The following is a 20,124-nucleotide window of genomic DNA, read 5'->3' as shown; positions in this document are numbered from 1 at the left end:
GAACACCATCCCAACCGTGAAGCACGGGGGTGGCAGCATCATGTTGTGGAGGTGCTTTTCTGCAGGAGGGACTAGTGCACTTCATATATAAAATGGCATCATGAGGGAGGAAAATGATGTGGATATATTGAAGCAACAGCTCAAGACATCAGTCAGGAAGTTAAAGCTTGGTTGCAAATGTGTCTTCCAAATGGACAATGACCCCAAGCATACTTCCAAAGTTGTGGCAAAATGGCTTAAGGACGACAACAGTCAAGGTATTGGAGTGGCCATCACTAAGTCCTGGCCTCAATCCTGTAGAAAATGTGTGGGCAGAACTGAAAAAGCATTTGCGAGCAAGGAGGCATACAAACCTGACTCAGTTACACCAGCTCTGTCAGGAGGAATGGGCCAAAATTCACCCAACTTATTGTGGGAAGCTTGTGGAAGGCTACCTGAAACGTTTCACCCAAGTTAAACCATTTAAAGGCAATGCTACCAAATACTAATTGAGTGTATGTACGCTTCTGGCCCACTGGGAATGTGATGAAAGAAATAAAAGCTGAAATAAATCATTCTCTCTACTGTTATTCTGACATTTCACATTCTTAAAATAAACTGACCTAAGACATGGAATTTTTACTAGGATTAAATGTCAGGAATTGTGAAAACTGAGTTTAAATGTATTTGGCTAAGGTGTATGTAAACTTCAACTGTACCTTTGACTGTTGCTTTGCACCTCAACTGTACATTATTTTACAAGTCTGAATGAGTATACAGTACACTTTATGAGTATACTTTCCGACTTCAACTGTATGTAGTCTACAATCGTACCTGATTAGTATTTCAGTAATGTGCCTTTTTCAACATTGTTGCTCGGTATCTCACTGTGTCCAGACAGCATGCTACAAGTGAGATGGCTCTTTAGTCATATCTGCTTTCATTACCTTTTGGAAATGGCTTTTAGTGTGTCGATAGGATCTCACACATGTTGTATAATTACAAGGCCGCAGGTAAAGATTCCAATTCGGAGTGAATCATCTCTCACTGTTGTTCTGCTCTCTTCTCCTTCCCCTATCCTCATTGGCCTTAGTGTCCCACTGTGTATTCTATTAAAATGCACATTTAATCTTTTGTGCTTTCAATAGCATGTCGACCCAACAGCAAATCTGTTCTGCTTCAACTAAGATAATTGCTCTGTTCTGAAATGTGCAAATGTGCTTGTAGAGAATTCAGTCTTCCAGACAATTCAGTTTTAAATTCATGAAATACTTGTCATTCAACATGGATGTAGGCTATTTAAGCAATAAGGCCCGAGGGGATGTGGTATATGGCAAATATAACACGGCTAATGACTGTTCATAGGCACGACGCAACGCTTGTATATTGGCCATATGTCACAAACCCCTGGGGTGCCTTATTGCTATTATGAACTAGTTACCAATGTAATTAGAGCAGTAAAAATAAATGTTTTGTCATAACCATGGTATAGGGTCTGATATACCACAGCTTTCAGCCAATCAGCATTCAGGGTCTCATACCACCCAGTTTATTATCGAGATGAAGCCACAACTGTTGATGTATTTGAATGCTAATCATCATTTAGAACCCCTATATAACCTAGTCAGTGCTATCAAATCCTTATTGATCCTGATAACAACAGTTGTCTGTTCCTTCATTTTTGTCAGACGGACAATTATGGAGGATGGAACTCTCCGTATCACCAACATCAGCAAATCAGACGGAGGGAGGTACACCTGTGTGGCCAGGAACCCCTTTGGGACATCAAGCAGTACTGGTACTCTGGTGGTGAAAGGTACTTTTCCGGACACGGATTTCACTACCTTTTAAGCAGATGGTTTAAACCTGTGTTTAGAGGGGGGAAATACTAAGCCAAGCATGAAATTGATAATGAAATATATAGTTGTTTTATGTTCCTGCTGGTTTGACAGAAACATAACTCATCATCCTTGGTTTTGTCAGCCGTGAGTTATTGGTCACACAGCAGAGGGGAGAAAATCCCTGGCATCTAGAGTAGTGAGGAGAGAGATGTTATGTTCCACCCAAGTCAGATATTTCATGTTGATTTAAAAAAAGAGCTGTTGTTTAAATTTGTTGATTTGGCTTTTTAATAACTGATGGTTGTACATGGAGTATTAATTTGACACCATCATTGCATTATGATGAATTATTCAGTCTCAAGACTATATCAATACAACAACAACAAAAAATCTCCAAACATGTTAATTGGATTGAAAGGAATAAGCTTTTCATTTAAAACATCTTGTCAACATGATCAGGACATTTTTCCAGCAGCAGGCCTATATTCAAATATTGTAGCATGGCTCCAGTAACACATGATCATGTGTTTGTTTTTCTGTGTTGTCAAACAGAGCCAACCAAGATAACGGTTCCACCACTGAGTGTGGATGCCACTGTGGGACAGAGCATCGTGTTGCCATGTGAAGTGTCCCGAGACTCCTCCCTGGATCCCACCTTTAAGTGGTTCTTCAACGGCAAACTCATTGATTTTAACAAACAGGACCACTTTGAGATGATAGGAGGGGTATGTACCTACACTGCCTTCAGAAAGTATTCAGACTCCTTGAATTTTTCCACATTTTGACACGTTACAGCCGTAATTTAAAAAATGATTTAAATATTTTTTCCCCATATCAATCTACACACAATAATGACAAAGCAAAAATGTACTTTTTAATTTTTTTGCTTATAGGAATATTACAGCCCAGACTTTAACCCAATCTAACATCTCTGGAGAGACCTGAAAATAGCTGTGCAGCGACGCTCCCCATCCAACCTGACATTTACCTAAGTATTCAGACCCTTCACTCAGTTCTTTGTTGAAGCACCTTTGGCAGCGATTACAGCCTCAAGTCTTCTTGGGTATGACGCTACAAGCTTGGCACACCTCTGTTTGGGGAGTTTCTCCCATTCTTCTCTGCGGATTCACTTAAGCTCTTTCGGGTTGGATAGGGAGCATTGCTGCACGGCTATTATCAGGTCTCTCCAGAGATGTTCGATTGGGTTCAAGTCCGGGCTTTGGCTCAAGGACATTCAGTCAAGGACATTCAGAGACTTGTCCCGAAGCCACTCCTGTGTTATCTTTGCTGTGTGCTTAGGGTCATTGTCCTGTTAGAAGGTGAACCTTCACCCCAGTCTGAGGTACTGAGCACTCTGGAGCAGGTTTTCATCAAGGATCTCTCTGTACATTGCTCCGTTCATCTTTGCCTCGATCCTGACTAGTTTTCCCTGCCGCTGAAAAACATCCCCACAGCATGCTTCACCATAGGGATGGTGCCAGATTTCCTCCAGATGTGACGCTTGACATTCAGGCCACAGAGATCAATCATCAGACCAGAGAATCTTGTTTTTCATGTTTTTCATTTAGGTGCTTTTGGCAAACTTCAAGTGAGCTGTCATTCGCCTTTTACTGAGGAGTTGCTTCCGTCTGTCTACTCTACTATAAAGGCCTGATTGGTGGAGTGCGGCAGAGACGGTTGTTCATCTGGAAGGTTCTCCCATCTCCACAGAGGAACTCTAGAGCTTTGTCAGAGTGACCATTTGGTTCTTGGTTACTTCCCTGACCAAGGCCCTTTTCACCCGATTTCTCAGTTTGGCCAGGCGGACATTTCCAGGAAGAGTCTTGCTGGTTCCAAACTTCTTCCATTTCAGAATGATGGAGGCCACTGTGTTCTTGGAGACCTTCAATGCTGCAGAAATGTTTTGGTACCCTTCCCCAGATCTGTGCCTCGACACAATCCTATCTCTGAGCTCTACGGACAATTCCTTCGACCTCATTGCTTGCTCTGACAAGCACTGTCAACTGTGGGACCTTATATAGACAGGTGTGTGCCTTTCCAAATCATGTCCAATCAATTCAATTTACCACAGGTGGACTCCAATCGTTGTAGAAACATCATAAGGATGATCAATGGAAACAGGATGCACCTGAGCTCATTTTTGAGGGTCTAAATACTTATGTAAATAAGGTATTACTGTTTTTTTTGTTTTGAATACATTTGCAACAAATTCTGAACCTGTTTTCGCTTCATCATTATGGGGTATTGTGTGTAGATTGATGAGGAAATGTTTTTATTTAATACATTTTAGAATGAGGCTGTAGTGTAACAAAGTGTGAAAAAGGTCAAGGGGTATGAATACTTTCCGAAGGCACTGTATATCAATGTTTCCCGACCCTGGTCCTCCAGTACCCCCAACAATACACTGACCCTGGTCCTCCAGTACCCCCAACAATACACTGACCCTGGTCCTCTAGTACCCCAACAATACACCGACCCTGGTCCTCCAGTACCCCCAACAACACACCAACCCTGGTCCTCCAGTACCCCCAACAATACACTGACCCTGTTCCTCCAGTACCCCCAACAATACACCGACCCTGGTCCTCCAGTACCCCCAACAATACACCGACCCTGGTCCTCCAGTACCCCCAAAAATACACAGACCCTGGTCCTCCAGTACCCCCAAAAATACACAGACCCTGGTCCTCCAGTACCCCCAAAATACACAGACCCTGGTCCTCCAGTACCCCCAAAAATACACAGACCCTGGTCCTCCAGTACCCCCAAAAATACACAGACCCTGGTCCTCCAGTACCCCCAAAAATACACAGACCCTGGTCCTCCAGTACCCCCAAAAATACACAGACCCTGGTCCTCCAGTACCCCCAAAAATACACAGACCCTGGTCCTCCAGTACCCCCAAAAATACACAGACCCTGGTCCTCCAGTACCCCCAAAAATACACCGACCCTGGTCCTCCAGTACCCCCAACAATACACCAACCCTGGTCCTCCAGTACCCCCAACAATTAACGTTATTGTAGCCCTGGACAAACACCTCATTCAGCTCATTGAGGGCTTGATGATTACAAGTTGAATCAGGTGTGCTTGTCCAGGGTTACAATAAAAATGTGTACTGTTGGGGGTACTGGAAGACCAGGGTCGGGAAACTCTGACCTGTACTGTACAGGAGACAGACTATACACAGGCATCTCTGCTCACGTCTGTGTACTGTAACACTACACCTACAAGTCAAACAGGACTAGGGCATTTAACATGGAGGCCTGGCCAGGTAAAACTTGTAGCGAGAGATGAAAACTCCCAGCCTGTAGCTGATCTTAGGAGTAGACCACATGATACTCAGTAGGTAGCCTAGTGGTTAGAGTGTTGGACTACTAACCGAAAGGTTGCAAGATCAAGTCCCCGAGCTGACAAGGTTAACATCTGTCATTCTGCCCCTGAACAGGCAGTTAACCCACTGTTCCTAGGCTGTCATTGAAAATAAGAATCTGTTCTTAACTGACTTGCCTAGTTAAATAAATACAAAATAAGAAAATACTTCTGTGAACAAGGAATTGAACACGGAAAGGGGGATGCATAGTCAGTTGTACAGCTGAATGCATTCAACTGAAAATGTTCTTCCACATTTAACCCAACCCCTCTGAATCAGAGCACATATCTATCTGATTACAGGATGTATCCCCGGGTCTGCTGAGCACACAAAGACCCTGCGCTAAAATGGCCTGTATAACACTGACATTTTTACTGTCAGCATCATTTAGCAGAGCTCTTAAAGTTCAGGAAGTCGTTTGTTTAACCTTGTGACTGTTAGAACCAGTGTTCCCACCTGCTCTTTTCTCTCTCTAAAGACCTAGCCTGGCCTAGTTCTTCCTGCTACTACCATAGCGTACAGAGAGATGAAACGTTAGCAGAATGATTATTGGTACACAACATTAACAATTGTTATTGAATGACTGTATTTGGAATTACTAGTATTGTTGTGAAATTACACTTTGTCCTGTTCTATTGTCATCAGGAATCAGCTGGTGATCTGATGGTCAGGAATATTCAGCTAAAGCATTCTGGGAAGTATGTGTGCATGGTTCACACCGTGGTGGACAGTGTCTCAGCAGCAGCCGACCTCATTGTCAGAGGTACGCACGCACTTCCTCACTGTGATGCTACTTTGTATTTCTGACACGCTGTAGCAATCATCTAAAGAGGAATTAGAACCTCAGACATTATCACACTCTATTAATTCTCTTTACTTCAGCCAACTATTCTCGGTGACATTCATTCAGTGTTAAATAATGACTACAGGATCATCTCTAAATCAGTACATAAATTTTCCACTTCTCCTTCCCTTTTGAATAATTTTGTATTTCCCCTCATCAATTGAAGGATCTTTAGCTCCACTGGGTGAAATATTAAAAGTCTTTCTCTTTTGACTGCCTTGCATGAAACTGGTTTAATCCTGCCATCCTTTTTTGGCTGACACAATAGAGCTATTTGACAGTGGTTGTCTCCCTGTTCTGTCAGGACCACCCGGTGCCCCAGAGGGCCTCATGGTGGGGGAGATCACTGACTCCAGTGCCCAGCTCTCCTGGGGGCCTGGGCCAGACAACCACAGCCCTGTCACCACATACAGCATCCAGGCCAGGACCCCCTTCTCCATCGGCTGGCAGGCCGTCAGGACAGGTAGCTACAACACCAGCCCATCCATTTGCTTAGACACTACAGCGTTTATGGAAGTGTTCTCTACAGGACATTATATTCATAGAATGTTTCTGTCATAGAGATATATCATTTGGTGGTTTCTGTACTGTGATAATATTGTGAGAAGAGTCAGCTTCAGGGATGATGTGAACAGGAGTATTGCTTTCTTTTTACTAATTTGTTATCTCAGGGGTCTTCTGGGATAAGTTATATTGATTGAATTCTGAAATGTGATTTGTTGATGGATGAAAATCAATACGTATTTAAATTCTAAATTCTTTAATCCTAGTTCCTGATTCTGTGCCTGGACAGATGTTTCATGCAACGGTGATAGATTTAAACCCCTGGTTGGATTATGAATTCAGGGTGGTGGCTATAAACAATGTGGGTGTTGGAGAGCCCAGCATGCAATCCAAGCAGATTCGAACGAAAGCAGCAGGTACTTTTTAATTCCTTTCTGTCCTCTCGTGGTGAATATAACTGTCTGATTAGTGTAACTTGTATTGAGTGTTCTGTTCTTCCCCTGATAGATTTCACCATGTAGATCCCACAGTCACTTTTATCGTGCCTTTCTCATCGCTAATTATGTGTAATGAAGACAGAATCAGCTTTGTTCCAATCGACAGACACTGAGACAGGTGTTAATGATTTACCTAATAGGCAAAGAAAGTGAGAATTTGTTCATGTGTTTAGATGACATGCCTGACACAGCCATGTGGATATTGACACTTTTGATACTTTTGCTCATTAGATTAGAACCAACCGAGCAGGATGCATCATACCTTTTAAGCATTTCGATGCTGTGAAATACCCACGCATGCCATCAGGCAATGACTTAAGTGTCTATTTTGAGCTGGTTAGCAGAGTGCGTCCGAATGGCTCACTGAACCACAAGAGAGGAGAACGCATGGATGTGACACACTGTATTAACAACAGGTGTGTGTGTGTGTGTGTGTGTGTGTGTGTGTGTGTAGGCAAGTATGCACAGGCGCGTGTGACAGTATCAACCTAAATGTAATTGGATTTTAAAAAACAAGCCTTTGCTTTGTGAATTTAGGAAACCGTATTGTGATTAGGGGCACTATGATAGTGATATCAAGGCTTCTGTATGGTTTTGGAGTAGTAAGGATTCAAATATGCCTTTACTCCCCCCTCTGAAGGAATACACACCCTTATATTAGACACTGTTGTTGTTTCTGTCCATCCAGTTCCTGAAGTAGCACCGGGTAATGTGAGTGGAGGAGGAGGTAGCCGAGGAGAACTGGTTATCCAATGGGAGGTAAGCTTGCTGATCAGATTTATTAGAATATGTCTTCATTGTGAAGGCTGTTTTCAAATCACTCTTCTGACATGAATGGGGTTTGACAGAATTCTCTACGGCAATGTGACTTCAATTAAATGGGTTTTAATTAAAACAAGAGCTGTCTTGCCTAGATATTTGCCTCCTCCAAACGGCTCCCCTGGTGTGTAAATCAAAATGCAAGATGCAGCGATGGTGGAAATTGTATGTGCATAAATCTAGGATGATGTCTCAGAATGGGTGTTTCTGTGGATCTCTTAAAGTGATTTGGCTTATCATGCAGAATGGTTTAGGAAGTGTGTATAGCTTTGGATATAAAGGTAACTGCCAAGGAAAGGAAGCACCTTTGCATTAACTATACAAGTGTCTGGTATATATTGGAGGGATGCGACACCATTCTTACACGAGAAATTGCATAATTTGATGTTTTGTTGATGGTGGTGGGAAAACATTGTCTCAGGCGCCGCTCCTGAATCTCCCATAAGTTGTTCAATTGGGTAAAGAGATGGTGACTGAGACACACACACACTCTTCACTGAGATCTCTTCTTCTAGCCATGGTAGCCAAAATAATGGGCAACTGGGCATGACACTAAGCATGATGGGATGTTTTAATTGCTTAATTAACTCAGGAGCCACACCTGTGTGGAAGCACCTTCTTTCAATATACTTTGTGTGCCTCATTAACTCAGGTGTTTCCTTTATTTTGGCAGATGCATGTATTAACTTGTTGATGTTGTGGAATTTGATTATTCAGAATTGGACTTTTCCAGTTCATATAGTCATTTGATATTCAGTTCACAACCAATGGGGAAAAATGTATGCTGTCAAAATGTCTTTGTCTCATAGCCGATACCAGAGGAACTACAGAATGGAGAGGAATTTGGATATATTGTGGCTTTTCGTTCTCTTGGTACAACCATGTGGAAACAGACTGTGCTGCCTTCACCTGATGCATCAAGATACACCTTCAGGAACGACAGCATCCCTCCCCTCTGCCAATTTGAGGTGAAAGTTGGGGTCTACAACAACGAAGGAGAAGGCCCATCTAGCCATGTGGTTGTAGTGTATTCTGCAGAGGAAGGTTAGTTGCTTTGACTATTGGTCAAGTTGTTGATGAAACGGAAAGTTTGGGTTAGTTTGACTTGAATGTTTACCATTTTTTGATAATATTCTTGGTGTCATCTTTTCATGTTTAGAGCCCTCTATAGCTCCATCCAGAGTGATGGCCCGGACGCTATCAGCCTCTGAAATCGAGGTGTACTGGGAACCCATCCCCCAGACAGCCAGCAGTGGGAAGATCATTGGATATGAGGTATGAAAAATATCCCAACATTCATGATGCTGGTAGAGAGCCGAAAACAACATGATATATATTATCCTCAGTATGATTGGCTCTGCAATGGGTCGGCATGCATTTAAATAAAACTTGACATCTCCCCTACCCTGTAAAAATGCTTGGGATACGGGTAGATTTCTCACCATCTAATCTGGAGAATGAAGAGGTCTGTCCAAAGATGTTCTGGTCTCCCAAGGACCCTTATACCCTGGCTGCTACCCTGCCTGAGTAGTGTTCTATAGATCACCACTCACAAGTGTGAACATCATATGTCAATTTCCTCCACAACAAGCATTGTCCCTCATGATGGAACACCCTGAGGATCTTAGCCGTTCTTCCTTAGTATAGCCCAGGACTGGCTGCCTATAGGGAAGGCCCAGGCAGGGGGGCAGTATTGAGTAACTTGGATGAATAAGGTGCCCAGAGTAAACTGCCTGCTACTCTGTCCCATATGCTAATATATGCATATCATTAGTATTTAATAGAAAACACTCTGAAGTTTCTAAAACTGTTTGAATGATGTCTGTGAGTATAACAGATCTCATATGGCAGGCAAAAACCTGAGACAAATCCAACCAGGAAGTGGGAAATTTGGTTTGTAGTGGTTTGTAGTTTAATTTAAGTGATTGCCTATTGGACATAAATATGGATGCAATCGAACAAAACAAACATTTCTTGTGGGAGTCCTGGGAGTGCATTCCGACGAAGATCAGCAAAGGTAAGTGAAGATTTATAATGCTATTTATGACTTTTGTTGACTCCACAATTTGGCGGGTAACTGTATGGCTTCCATTTGTGGCTGAACGCTGTTCTCAGATTACTGAATATTGTGCTTTTGCCGTAAAGCTTTTTTGAAATCTGACTCAGTGGTTGCATTAAGAACAAGTTTATCTTTAATTCTATGTAAAACATGTATCTTTCATCAAAGTTTATGATGAGTATTTCTGTTATTTGATGTGGCTCTCTGCAATTTCTCCGGATGTTTTGGAGGCATTTCTGAACATGGCGCCAATGTAAACTGATGTTTTTGGATATAAATATGAACTTGATCGAAACAAAATATACATGTATAGTGTAATATTGAGTCCTGGGAGTGTCATCTGATGAAGATCGTCAAAGGTTAGTGATTCATTTGACCCATATTTTTGCTTTTTTGTGACACCTCTCTTTGGTTGGAAAGTGGCTGAATGCTTTCTGTGACGAGTTGCTGACCTAACATAATGATATGTTCTGATTTTGCCGAAAAGCCTTTTTGAAATCGGACACTGTAGTTGGATTAATGAGAAGTGTATCTTTAAAATGGTGTAAAATACTTGTATGGTTGGGGAATTTAAATTATGAGATTTCTGTTGTTTTGAATTTGTCGCCCTGCACTTTCACTGGCTGTTGGCAAGGTGGGACGCTAGCGTCCCGAACGATCCCAGAGAGATTTTAACTTGACCTTCATTGTTCACTCACAGCCCCTGTTCATCAGGTCCAGAATGAAATCAGCAAACAACAGTGCTGGAAGTGTTTCTAATGCTGCCAGGAGGTCTAGGATAACCTTCATGTCTTTGGTTCCAGGTGCTTTGTTGGGAGGAGGGGGTGCAGGAAAGTGATGCTGAGATGGTGAAGGTCACGGATACTGTGGCCCTTCTCTCTGGACTCATGGGAAGTACGTTGTATCTGATCTCAGTCAGGGCCCAGAACAGTGCTGGAGCAGGGCCTTCTAGCCCTGCAGTCAATGTCACCACCAAGAAACCACGTGAGTTTTTTTCTGAGATGGGACAGCTGTCACATGCAATTTGAGCATTTCTCTCTTTACAAGTCCGCTTTCACGTTCATGAAGCCTACATATCCCGCAGAGGTTTACATTAATGGAATTGTGGTAAAATGCAGCAGGATATAATACGACTTCAATGACTTTAGAGCCTCTGTGAATCCTCTACATCAACAGCACTGCTGAGACGAAACACAGTCATCTGTGTATGGTCTTGACTGCGTGTTGACTGCAGACTAACAGATGGAATTGGATTATCTTATTCCTACAACATGAATTCGCAGGACCCTCTTTTAGAAAATTACAAAAATCTGTGACAAGATGCTATTTGTCTTGACGTCTCATGGAGAGGAAGCATGTTTATGAGCTTATCAGAGTTAGAGGCAATCATTCAGCCATTAACCTTGTACCCTTCTAGTTGAGATTTCCTTCATACAGCAGTGATAAAAGGGGATGGTTAAAGTGAGAAAGTAATTTAGGAGTTATTTCAGCTATTGACGGAATGTTACGTGACTAACTCGAGTTGCTATATGATTGCATATCTTTCAGCACCAAGTCAACCTCCAGGGAATATTGAGTGGAACTTGACCAACTCCAAGATCTTTTTAAAGTGGGAGCATGTCAAGGCAATGGGAAATGAGTCTGAGGTGACAGGATACAAGGTGAGTGTTGTCAGTGAAATAGCAGAATCTTTGAAAACTAGGAAACAAATGCAGTTTCTTGGCTAACCTCAGCAGCTATGTTCTCTAAAAATGACTCCCTGGTCGCAGTGGAAATGTAAACCTCAGCACTTTCAGTATCACATATGGATTGTCCCTGTCTGGCCATACAAAATTAAAAAGTCTGTTCCCAGTGACATGACGCAAAACAAACCTGTTTCTCTGCTTCTTCCGTGATACATTGAGTGAAGATTCCTGCCTCTCGATCTCCCTGAATTCCGCAGTAGTAAAAAGACCTGCTGTGTTTTAACCTATGTAACAGGAAGCGTTTCATGTCATCCTGGGTATCTGAACTCTTGGAGCATTCAGCAGAGGATTATGACTCAGAAAACGTTCTGCTTTCTTTTAATGTATACATTTTCTAATTGACTGATCGGATGTGGCTCAGAGATTTGAGAGAGCAGGTGAGGAAGCAGCTAGGAGCCTGTGAAGCTCCACATTCAGACATCAGCCTTCACTGAGCGCCACATGGGGGTCATACCAGCCTCCACGGAGCACCACAGTGAGACACCAGCCTCCACGGAGCACCACAGGAGGACACCAGCCTCCACGGAGCACCACAGGGGAACACCAGCCTCCATGGAGCGCCACAGTGAGACACCAGCCTCCACGGAGCACCACAGGGTGACGCCAGCCTCCACGGAGCACCACAGGGGGACACCAGCCTCCACGAAGACCCACAGGGGGACACCAGCCTCCACGAAGACCCACAGGGGGACACCAGCCTCCATGTAGCGCAACAGGGCCACACCAGCCTCCACGGAGCACCACAGGGCCACACCAGCCTCCACAGAGCGCCACAGGGCGACACCAGCCTCCGCTGAGCGCCACATGGGGGCCACGTCAGCCTCCGCTGAGCGCCACATGGGGGCCACTCCAGCCTCCACTGAGCGCCACAGGGGTCCACCCCCTCCACTGAGCACAACAGGGGGCCACACTAACACCTCACACTATAATTTGCAATTCATGGCATCCTCTGGAAAGAGCCTGCATTAAAAATACAATACATTTCTTAAAACTATTTGACTGATCAAGAAAATACTGTTTATTTTTCTGAAGAGTTTGGCTTTCTCTGAGAAGCACTTTTTCTTTCTTCAAAGAAACAGTACAGAGGCATTATCCATAAATCAGTAATTTCTCTTTAAGGTCAAACGACTTGTGTCGCTGAAATCAGTATTAATCAGATACTCGCCATGATATTCCCTCACCCGTCTCAAGGTTTTTGAATTTATTATGGATCCCCATTAGTTACTGGCAAGGCAGCAGCTATTCTTCCTGGGGTTTATTATGGATCCCCATTAGTTCCTGCCAAGGCAGCAGCAACTCTTCCTGGGGTCCAGCAAAATAAGGCATTTTATACTTTTTTTTTTAAACATTACAATACATTCACAGATTTCACAACACACTGTCTGTCCTCAGGCCACTATTCCACCACTACTACATATCTACAGTACTAAATCCATGTGTGTGTATAGTGCATATGTTATCGTGTGTGTGTATATGCATGTGTCTGTGCCTATGTTTGTTTTGCTTCACAGTCCCCGGTGTTTCATAAGGTGTTTTTTAAATCGAATTTTACTGCTTGCATCAGTTACTTGATGTGGAATAGAGTTCCATGTAGTCATGGCTCTATGTAATAGTTTGTTCTGGACTGTGAAGCGACCTCTTGTGGCATGTCTTGTGGCTGTGTGCAGGTGGTGTACCGTCAGAACTGGCTTGGAAAGAGCAGTGTGGTGGAGACCAACAGGACCAGCGTGGAGCTGCAAGTCCCCTCTGGCGAGGACTACCTCATTGAGATCAAAGTCTTGAGTGGTGGAGGTGATGGCAGCAGCAGTGGCCCCATCAGGATACCAAAGATGTCCAGTAAGAGATTGCTGTTTTTGTCTTTCACCATTCACAGGATGAACTTTTGGGTTTCCAAAGTGCCTTAAACAAATGTCTGTCTCATAACTATGAGTCACCCAGGTATGCTTGTTAATGTGTCTTTGTCTTTTTCAGGTCTTAACTCAAAGGGCCATTTCAGCTCAGCTCCAATGAACATTTGTGTAGTTATGTTTATTATACTTTCAAGGTTAACTTTGTAACTTAAAATGCCTTTTATGAACTCTAACTTTGAGAATCATCTACTCAGCAAAGTACGTGGCAGATTATAACAAACTGATCTTTTATGTGTAGCATTCACTTCTCAAGAATGTGAAATCAACAGCTTACTATTTAGAGTATTCACTGCAGCTACATTGCCTTATATTTGTATGCAGTTTTGTATTCATTTGTCAACCAAGCTTTTGAGTGTTTTATTCCACTAGATATTATGCAGAAAGGTCAGGCTTTAGATATGAGAAGATTGTTCTAATGTTTGCCAATCTACATGAGCCTGGCCTATTTGTGTCTCATCCCTGTGTTCTATGTGCCCTATTTATTTGTTATTGTACAGTAAACGTTCTGTTAGGATGACTCGACTGTTGAAACAACCATAGTTCATTCAGAGGTTGTCCTTCCTTTAATTTCTTGATGAAGCACAGTTACTGTATATGGTTTGTCTGGCTGCTGTCAATATTCAGCAAATTCGGTGAAAAAAAATCAAAGTTCTGTGGTATTTGGACATTCTTGAGGTTTTACATATTCTATCATCAACATTTAACAGCATCATCATGGTCAATATGACCATCACAGACATATTGGATCAATATACAGAACTTGTTGATAGCTGGGGAAGATTGTTTAACATGTTCCATTCATTTAATTCTTTCTCCATTTTCAATTGTTTGGTATTCAAGATACTTCAAGTTGTGTGCTTGATAGCTTATTTTTTGTTTATTTACCATAAATGTGATATAGATGTTGCATAAGCCTTTTAATACTATTGTATTAACAAACTAAATGTATCTCTGTGAGATGTTATTGAGACTGAATAAAATGTTTCACATTGAAATGTCTATTTTTAAATGTGTTTTCATTTTAAATGTCTGTACCATTTTGAAAGTGCCAGGGAGAATGACAGCCATCATTTACAGGAGTCAGTGAGACATCCTTCTGCATTAATGGATACCATTAAGTTACCATGAACAGGTAGCTAGCTACACAACATTGACAGCATGGCTGCTGTGCTTTCCCTCACTCAGGTTTTTATTTTTGAACATGATCAACATCTAACTGAATACTTTGGTCCTTGGCGAGCATAAAATTAACAAATCCAACTCCTACAGTATATTGTCAGTCCATGCATGCAATTTGGATTGTTTCAATCAGAATTGAATTACCTGAATTGGATTTGATGCCCTGCAACTGGCAGAGGACACTGACCCGACTAATGAAAATTGGCAGTTATACCCACAAACATCGTCCAGTGCTTTAGAGTCTTAACAAGTCATGATTATATACATGTATAGTGTATTTTAGGGTAAGGGTTAATTGTGCTATGTCTATGGAGAATATAACAACCTTTCTAACAAGAGAAAATAATGTCTCTCTTCATGCCATCCCAGGGTGGTATTTGTAAGCAGGTCAATACTGCTGAATGTATGGGTAGTGTGTGGATGTACCTTCCCCACATGAAACCAATCAATATGTGTATCGTAGGCTTCAGATCTATATGGTTGCCTGGAGACAATCTCAAAGCCTTTTGCATACTGATTGTTAATTATCAATAGCTCATGAATACAGAAATGACAGATTATTTTCCAGATAGTTTTAGATTACTTGTGAGAAAGGAAAATCAAGCTTTGAAATGCTCATGTATGAACTCTATTGAACACTACTACTATGATATGATTGAAGTAGGTTGACTTTGTCATGAATCTTGCTCTGGAGGCAGAACTGAGTGATTTCTGCCAGATGGGCCAGCTGCAAAGTCAAAATTGCCTATGATGTAAAGAATCATAAAAACAAAAATGTGCTTTTTGATTTTAATTAAAGGTTAGGGTTAGCAATGTGGTTAGGGTTAGGTTTAAAATCTTATTTTATAACTTTAACTGTGCCAACTAGTGACCACTCTGCAGAGCTGCCTCCAGAACAACATTCATGACGAAAAACACTAACCTGCATGATTGAAGGCTCTCCACATTTTTTTCAGAGAGAACAAAGATTGTCTAAGAAAACAAATGGATTTGCAGCAGGCAATTAGAATGGCAAATACACAGGTAATAGGAATAGCGGGTGTCAAAGAGAATCCACAGTTCCATTTTGAATCCAGCTAAATATTGTTTAATTTGTTGTTTCTTTCTGCAAAATTAATGTATCATGTTGTATACATGATATTGGAACGCTGATATCTGATAGTGTTATATTTCCTTCTTACTATGTTACACGTCAACATTAACAGCAACCAATTGACCTGCTCACACACAGGATATTCTTCATAGTGTGCTAGGTAACGTTTTAGATATATATAATTTGCTGACCTAAATATATTATATTTTTACAAAGCATTGTGTATCACATGACAGACGACATTTCCAAGAAGAGGCGTGACATGAAGACTGTGTGACGTCTATGCCATAGCAGAGTACTGTAAGTGTATTCCAGCCAGCCACACACAGGAATAATCTTGTCATGTTGGCTGACAGGTAAGTGTCTGGACATGGACATTAATCTCCTGATACCTGCTCTAACTCTTGAGGAGAACCCAGGGATTTCATAGCCGACACCAGGCTGTCTGAAAACAGAAGCAGGTGTATTGTAGGAATGAAAGTAGATCCAGAGTACTAACCTGGTTAAATAAAGGTGCAATGTCCTATATGTCACTTTGTGTTGCACAAGGTGTCTCAAATAAAGCACAGAGAACTAAGGTCTCTTTTAACAGATAATTTTTCACAACACCATCAACATATCGATCATGAACTGTGATTTAATATTACAGATGCCATATTGTGATTATTCATTATTCGTAGCCTGAGAGTGACATACACATTTTTGAAGGTACAGACAGTGTTGTATTTCTCACAGTAACATTAACTGTGAAGAGATATGATCTAGACCTCCAGGTGGAGTTATATTCCTCACTCTGGCAGTTGAAGTATATCAGTGTCATCTTTACTGTCATATTTGAGAGAATAAGTCTGATGTAAGTGGATTGAGGGGAGAGATGAATGATATACAGGTAACAGTGAATGGGGAAAGTAGACATTTTCAATATACCAATAATTCCCATCAATCAAACATAAATATTTATCACCCCATTACTTATGTTAATACAACAAAAAACTATCTAGATGAATAATATATAGTTTCATAAGGAACTGCATGTTGTCAGATTATATAACAATTATGATCTGTGACATTTGTGATTTCTGCACCATTTTCTACTGGCCTTCACAGCCCAGTCATGATCCCCCCCACCATCCACTGTCAGTCTTAAATCATACACACAGCAGTCTTATTCTTGACAATACTTAAATATATGTTAGATAGAGATCAGTTAATTCAAGTAGGGACAGAATAGATAGCCCCTCCTACGGCCATGTAATGGATCTTATGCAGCAGAGCCAGAGAACATTTGGCCCAGATTTCTCACAGAGGTGGTGAAAGGTCACTGCATACACACAAAGGAGGGTCAAGGTTTAAAGGAACTCCCTGGAATTGCAATAATGTCGGTGATAGAATGAGTTGAAAAATACATTTTGAATTGTCGAGGTGTGTTGAATATCGAAATCAGTGATTAAAGGCCCAGTACAGTAAAGAACATGTGATTTCCTGTGTTTTATAGATACACTGAGTGTACAAAACATTAGGAACATCTTCCTAATATTGAGTTGCACCCTATTTTGCCCCCAGAACAGCCTCAATTCGTCTGGGCAAAAACTACAAGGTGCCGAAAGCATTCCACAGGTATGGTGACCCATGTTTAATTGTTAGTTGAGAATTATATGTTAATTGAATGATTACAATATTCCGCCCTGAAACATATAATTGTATGGAATTGATTAAAATGTATAAAACCAATGCTTCCCATAGTTGTGTCAAGTTGGCTGGATGTCCTTTGGGTGGTGGACTATTCTTAATACACACGGGAAACTGTTGAGCGGGAAAAATCCAGCAGCTTTGCAGTTTTTGACACACTCAAACTGGTGCACCTGGCTCCTACTACCATACCCCATTCAAAGGCACTTAAATCTGTTGTCTTGCCCATTCACCCTCTGAATGGCACACATACACAATCCAGATGTCGATTGTCTCAAGGCTTATTATTCTTAAAAAAAAAAAATCTTTAACCTGTCTCCTCCCCTTCATCTGCACTGATTGAAGTGGATTTAAATGACATCAATAAGGAGCTTTCACCTGGATTCACCTGGTCTATGTCTATGTCATGGAAAGAGCAGCTTTTCCTAATGTTTTATCCACTAAGTGTAAGGGTTTTCTTGCGGTGAAGGAGAGGAGGACCAAAATGCAGCGTGGTTTCTATTCATGGTTCTTTAATAAAGACTCTACACATGAACAAACTAACAAAACAAGAAACGTGAAAACCCAAACCAGCCCTATCTGGTGCAAACACAGAGACAGGAACAATCACCCACAAAACCCAACACCAAACAGGCTACCTAAATATGGTTCCCAATCAGAGACAATGACTAACACCTGCCTCTGATTGAGAACCATATCAGGCCAAACACAGAAACAGACAAACTAGACACACAACATTGTATGCCCACTCAGATCACACCCTGACCAAACAAAACATAGAAACATACAAAGCAAACTATGGTCAGGGTGTGACAGTAAGTGTATATTTCCATACTATGATGTTGGAATAATACTGTGAAATTATGGAAATTATGATAATGCCCTTTAGTGTAAGAGCTGCCTGAAATTTCAGCCTGTTTTGGTGAGATGGAGTTTTGGCATTTCAATTAAAAACAATCACAGTAAGGTATATAATTCTTACCCATATATAATTGTTACCCAGAAATGATTTGATATTGAGATAAAAACGGCTACATTGGACCATTAATAAAGCAATTAATCTATTTTAGAATTATGTAAATAAACAAGACTTGACCTCAAGTTGAAACGTAACATCTGCAAGTATTTTTTTCAGGATCAAAAATATGCTGGGCCCAGAGTTTTAAGATCCAGGTTAAAGCACTCAATCTGCAAAGTAGCACCTTGAGCTACTTGGCCTGCAAATTCACATGAATAGTCAAGGTGCCGTACTGATAAAGCTGGTCTCAGGACTGGGAGCTATGACAGAGTCATAATCTTCATTTTAAACCGGATTAGTACTCAAAGGGAAAGCATCACCTTTCTGACAGCAAGATCAAATGTTTTAAGTGTGTCAGACACTATATGTGGACTTAGCATGTTCAGTTCAGGACAATGTATACCCTACTGTATGTTTGTATTGGATTGGATGTACTGTTTGTCTATGTGTCTATGGGTGTATGTGTGTGCACTACCAAATCAACTTAGAGTTATCACAAATAGAGGAATGTGGAGCCATTGGCAGAATGGGAGGTGTGCGTATTTTCAAGTCAATCTGTAAGGTCAGCTCTGTAGGGTTGATAGATGGAGATTTTGATAGTTCCATGCCTGCGTTCTGATTCTGCTCTCTATCCATGCTTTAGCTAAAAAAGTATTTTACTAGTGTTTCTTACTTTGTAAGGCTCAGAGAAAACCATGAATAATAATAACATATAAAGTAACCCTATAAAAACGTAGTTGTTGAAACAGGTGTCTTCACATTCTATTTTAAGATCGTGTTTAATCATCTTTTGTTCTTCACAGGCATACAGAATGAGGACAGGGGTAGAATGTTCATGCAACACTGTTCCAGATAGCAGACAGAATAGAAGGTTACTCCATAATATAAAGCAATGCTTTTCATATCAACGGGATACTGCATATAACAATATAACAATACAGACAGTAATAATGAGAATCGTATCAAGGGATTTTTGCATACAGTAGACCTGTAGTAGATTTGCATAGAGGTGCATAGTTTTTTAAAACATTTTTTTGCAAGAGTTGGATAGATTTGTATAACTAATACGTTGTATAACAGATTGGTATGTGATATCCGGGATCTTTGGGAGGTCGCTACCCCATTGAATTTGACATTTAAAATGGTTAAGGTTAGGTTTAGGTAAGGGTTATGGTTAAGGTAGGGACGTCACAAGGATCACGGATAGCACTGAGCCCTAACAGATTACCGAGTGGAGGTAATGTCTGTTTTTGTAATGTGTAGAAACTGTGTGTAAATTCACCAAGCCTCAAAGAGGTACACAGAATGTCTCTACGGTACATATAAACAAAGTGGACATTTATGGTACAATGCAATATTTGGTTTACATAGATAGAGATATTGCATGTAAAGGTCTTCTCAGGTCTAAAAAGTTGGATCCGGACCTTAAACAGACCTGACGATAACCAGACATAGACCCCACGGGTACCCTAACGGGTCCGGATCTAGACCAGACCCGATTGGACCCGAGTGACAAAATGTTATATTTATCAGCCAAGTTGCTCTTCTGGTTAAATGAATATGGTTGGCAAGGCC

At 41.3% G+C, this 20,124-nt stretch overlaps 1 protein-coding gene across 1 annotated transcript in view; it reads left to right on the top strand.

Moving 5' to 3' along the window:
* Window positions 1-14,569, top strand: part of LOC109909260 (contactin-4) — a 39,827-nt gene extending 25,258 nt beyond the window's left edge. Inside the window, exons 11-22 of the mRNA XM_020508364.2 lie at window positions 1,668-1,795; window positions 2,373-2,545; window positions 5,838-5,955; window positions 6,341-6,499; window positions 6,807-6,956; window positions 7,726-7,796; window positions 8,666-8,900; window positions 9,016-9,131; window positions 10,719-10,899; window positions 11,464-11,576; window positions 13,328-13,496; window positions 13,632-14,569. Coding sequence (XP_020363953.2) covers window positions 1,668-1,795; window positions 2,373-2,545; window positions 5,838-5,955; window positions 6,341-6,499; window positions 6,807-6,956; window positions 7,726-7,796; window positions 8,666-8,900; window positions 9,016-9,131; window positions 10,719-10,899; window positions 11,464-11,576; window positions 13,328-13,496; window positions 13,632-13,717 — 1,699 coding nt within the window. The 3' untranslated portion in view covers window positions 13,718-14,569. The remainder of the gene's footprint in view (window positions 1-1,667; window positions 1,796-2,372; window positions 2,546-5,837; window positions 5,956-6,340; window positions 6,500-6,806; window positions 6,957-7,725; window positions 7,797-8,665; window positions 8,901-9,015; window positions 9,132-10,718; window positions 10,900-11,463; window positions 11,577-13,327; window positions 13,497-13,631) is intronic.
* Window positions 14,570-20,124: the final 5,555 nt, after the last annotated feature.

This window comes from Oncorhynchus kisutch, linkage group LG1 (genome assembly GCF_002021735.2).
Source record: "Oncorhynchus kisutch isolate 150728-3 linkage group LG1, Okis_V2, whole genome shotgun sequence".
In the NCBI taxonomy this organism is placed as follows: Eukaryota; Metazoa; Chordata; class Actinopteri; order Salmoniformes; family Salmonidae; genus Oncorhynchus; species Oncorhynchus kisutch.
Note: the sequence above shows the minus strand (reverse complement) of the source record. Positions and strands in the feature narration are given on the sequence as shown.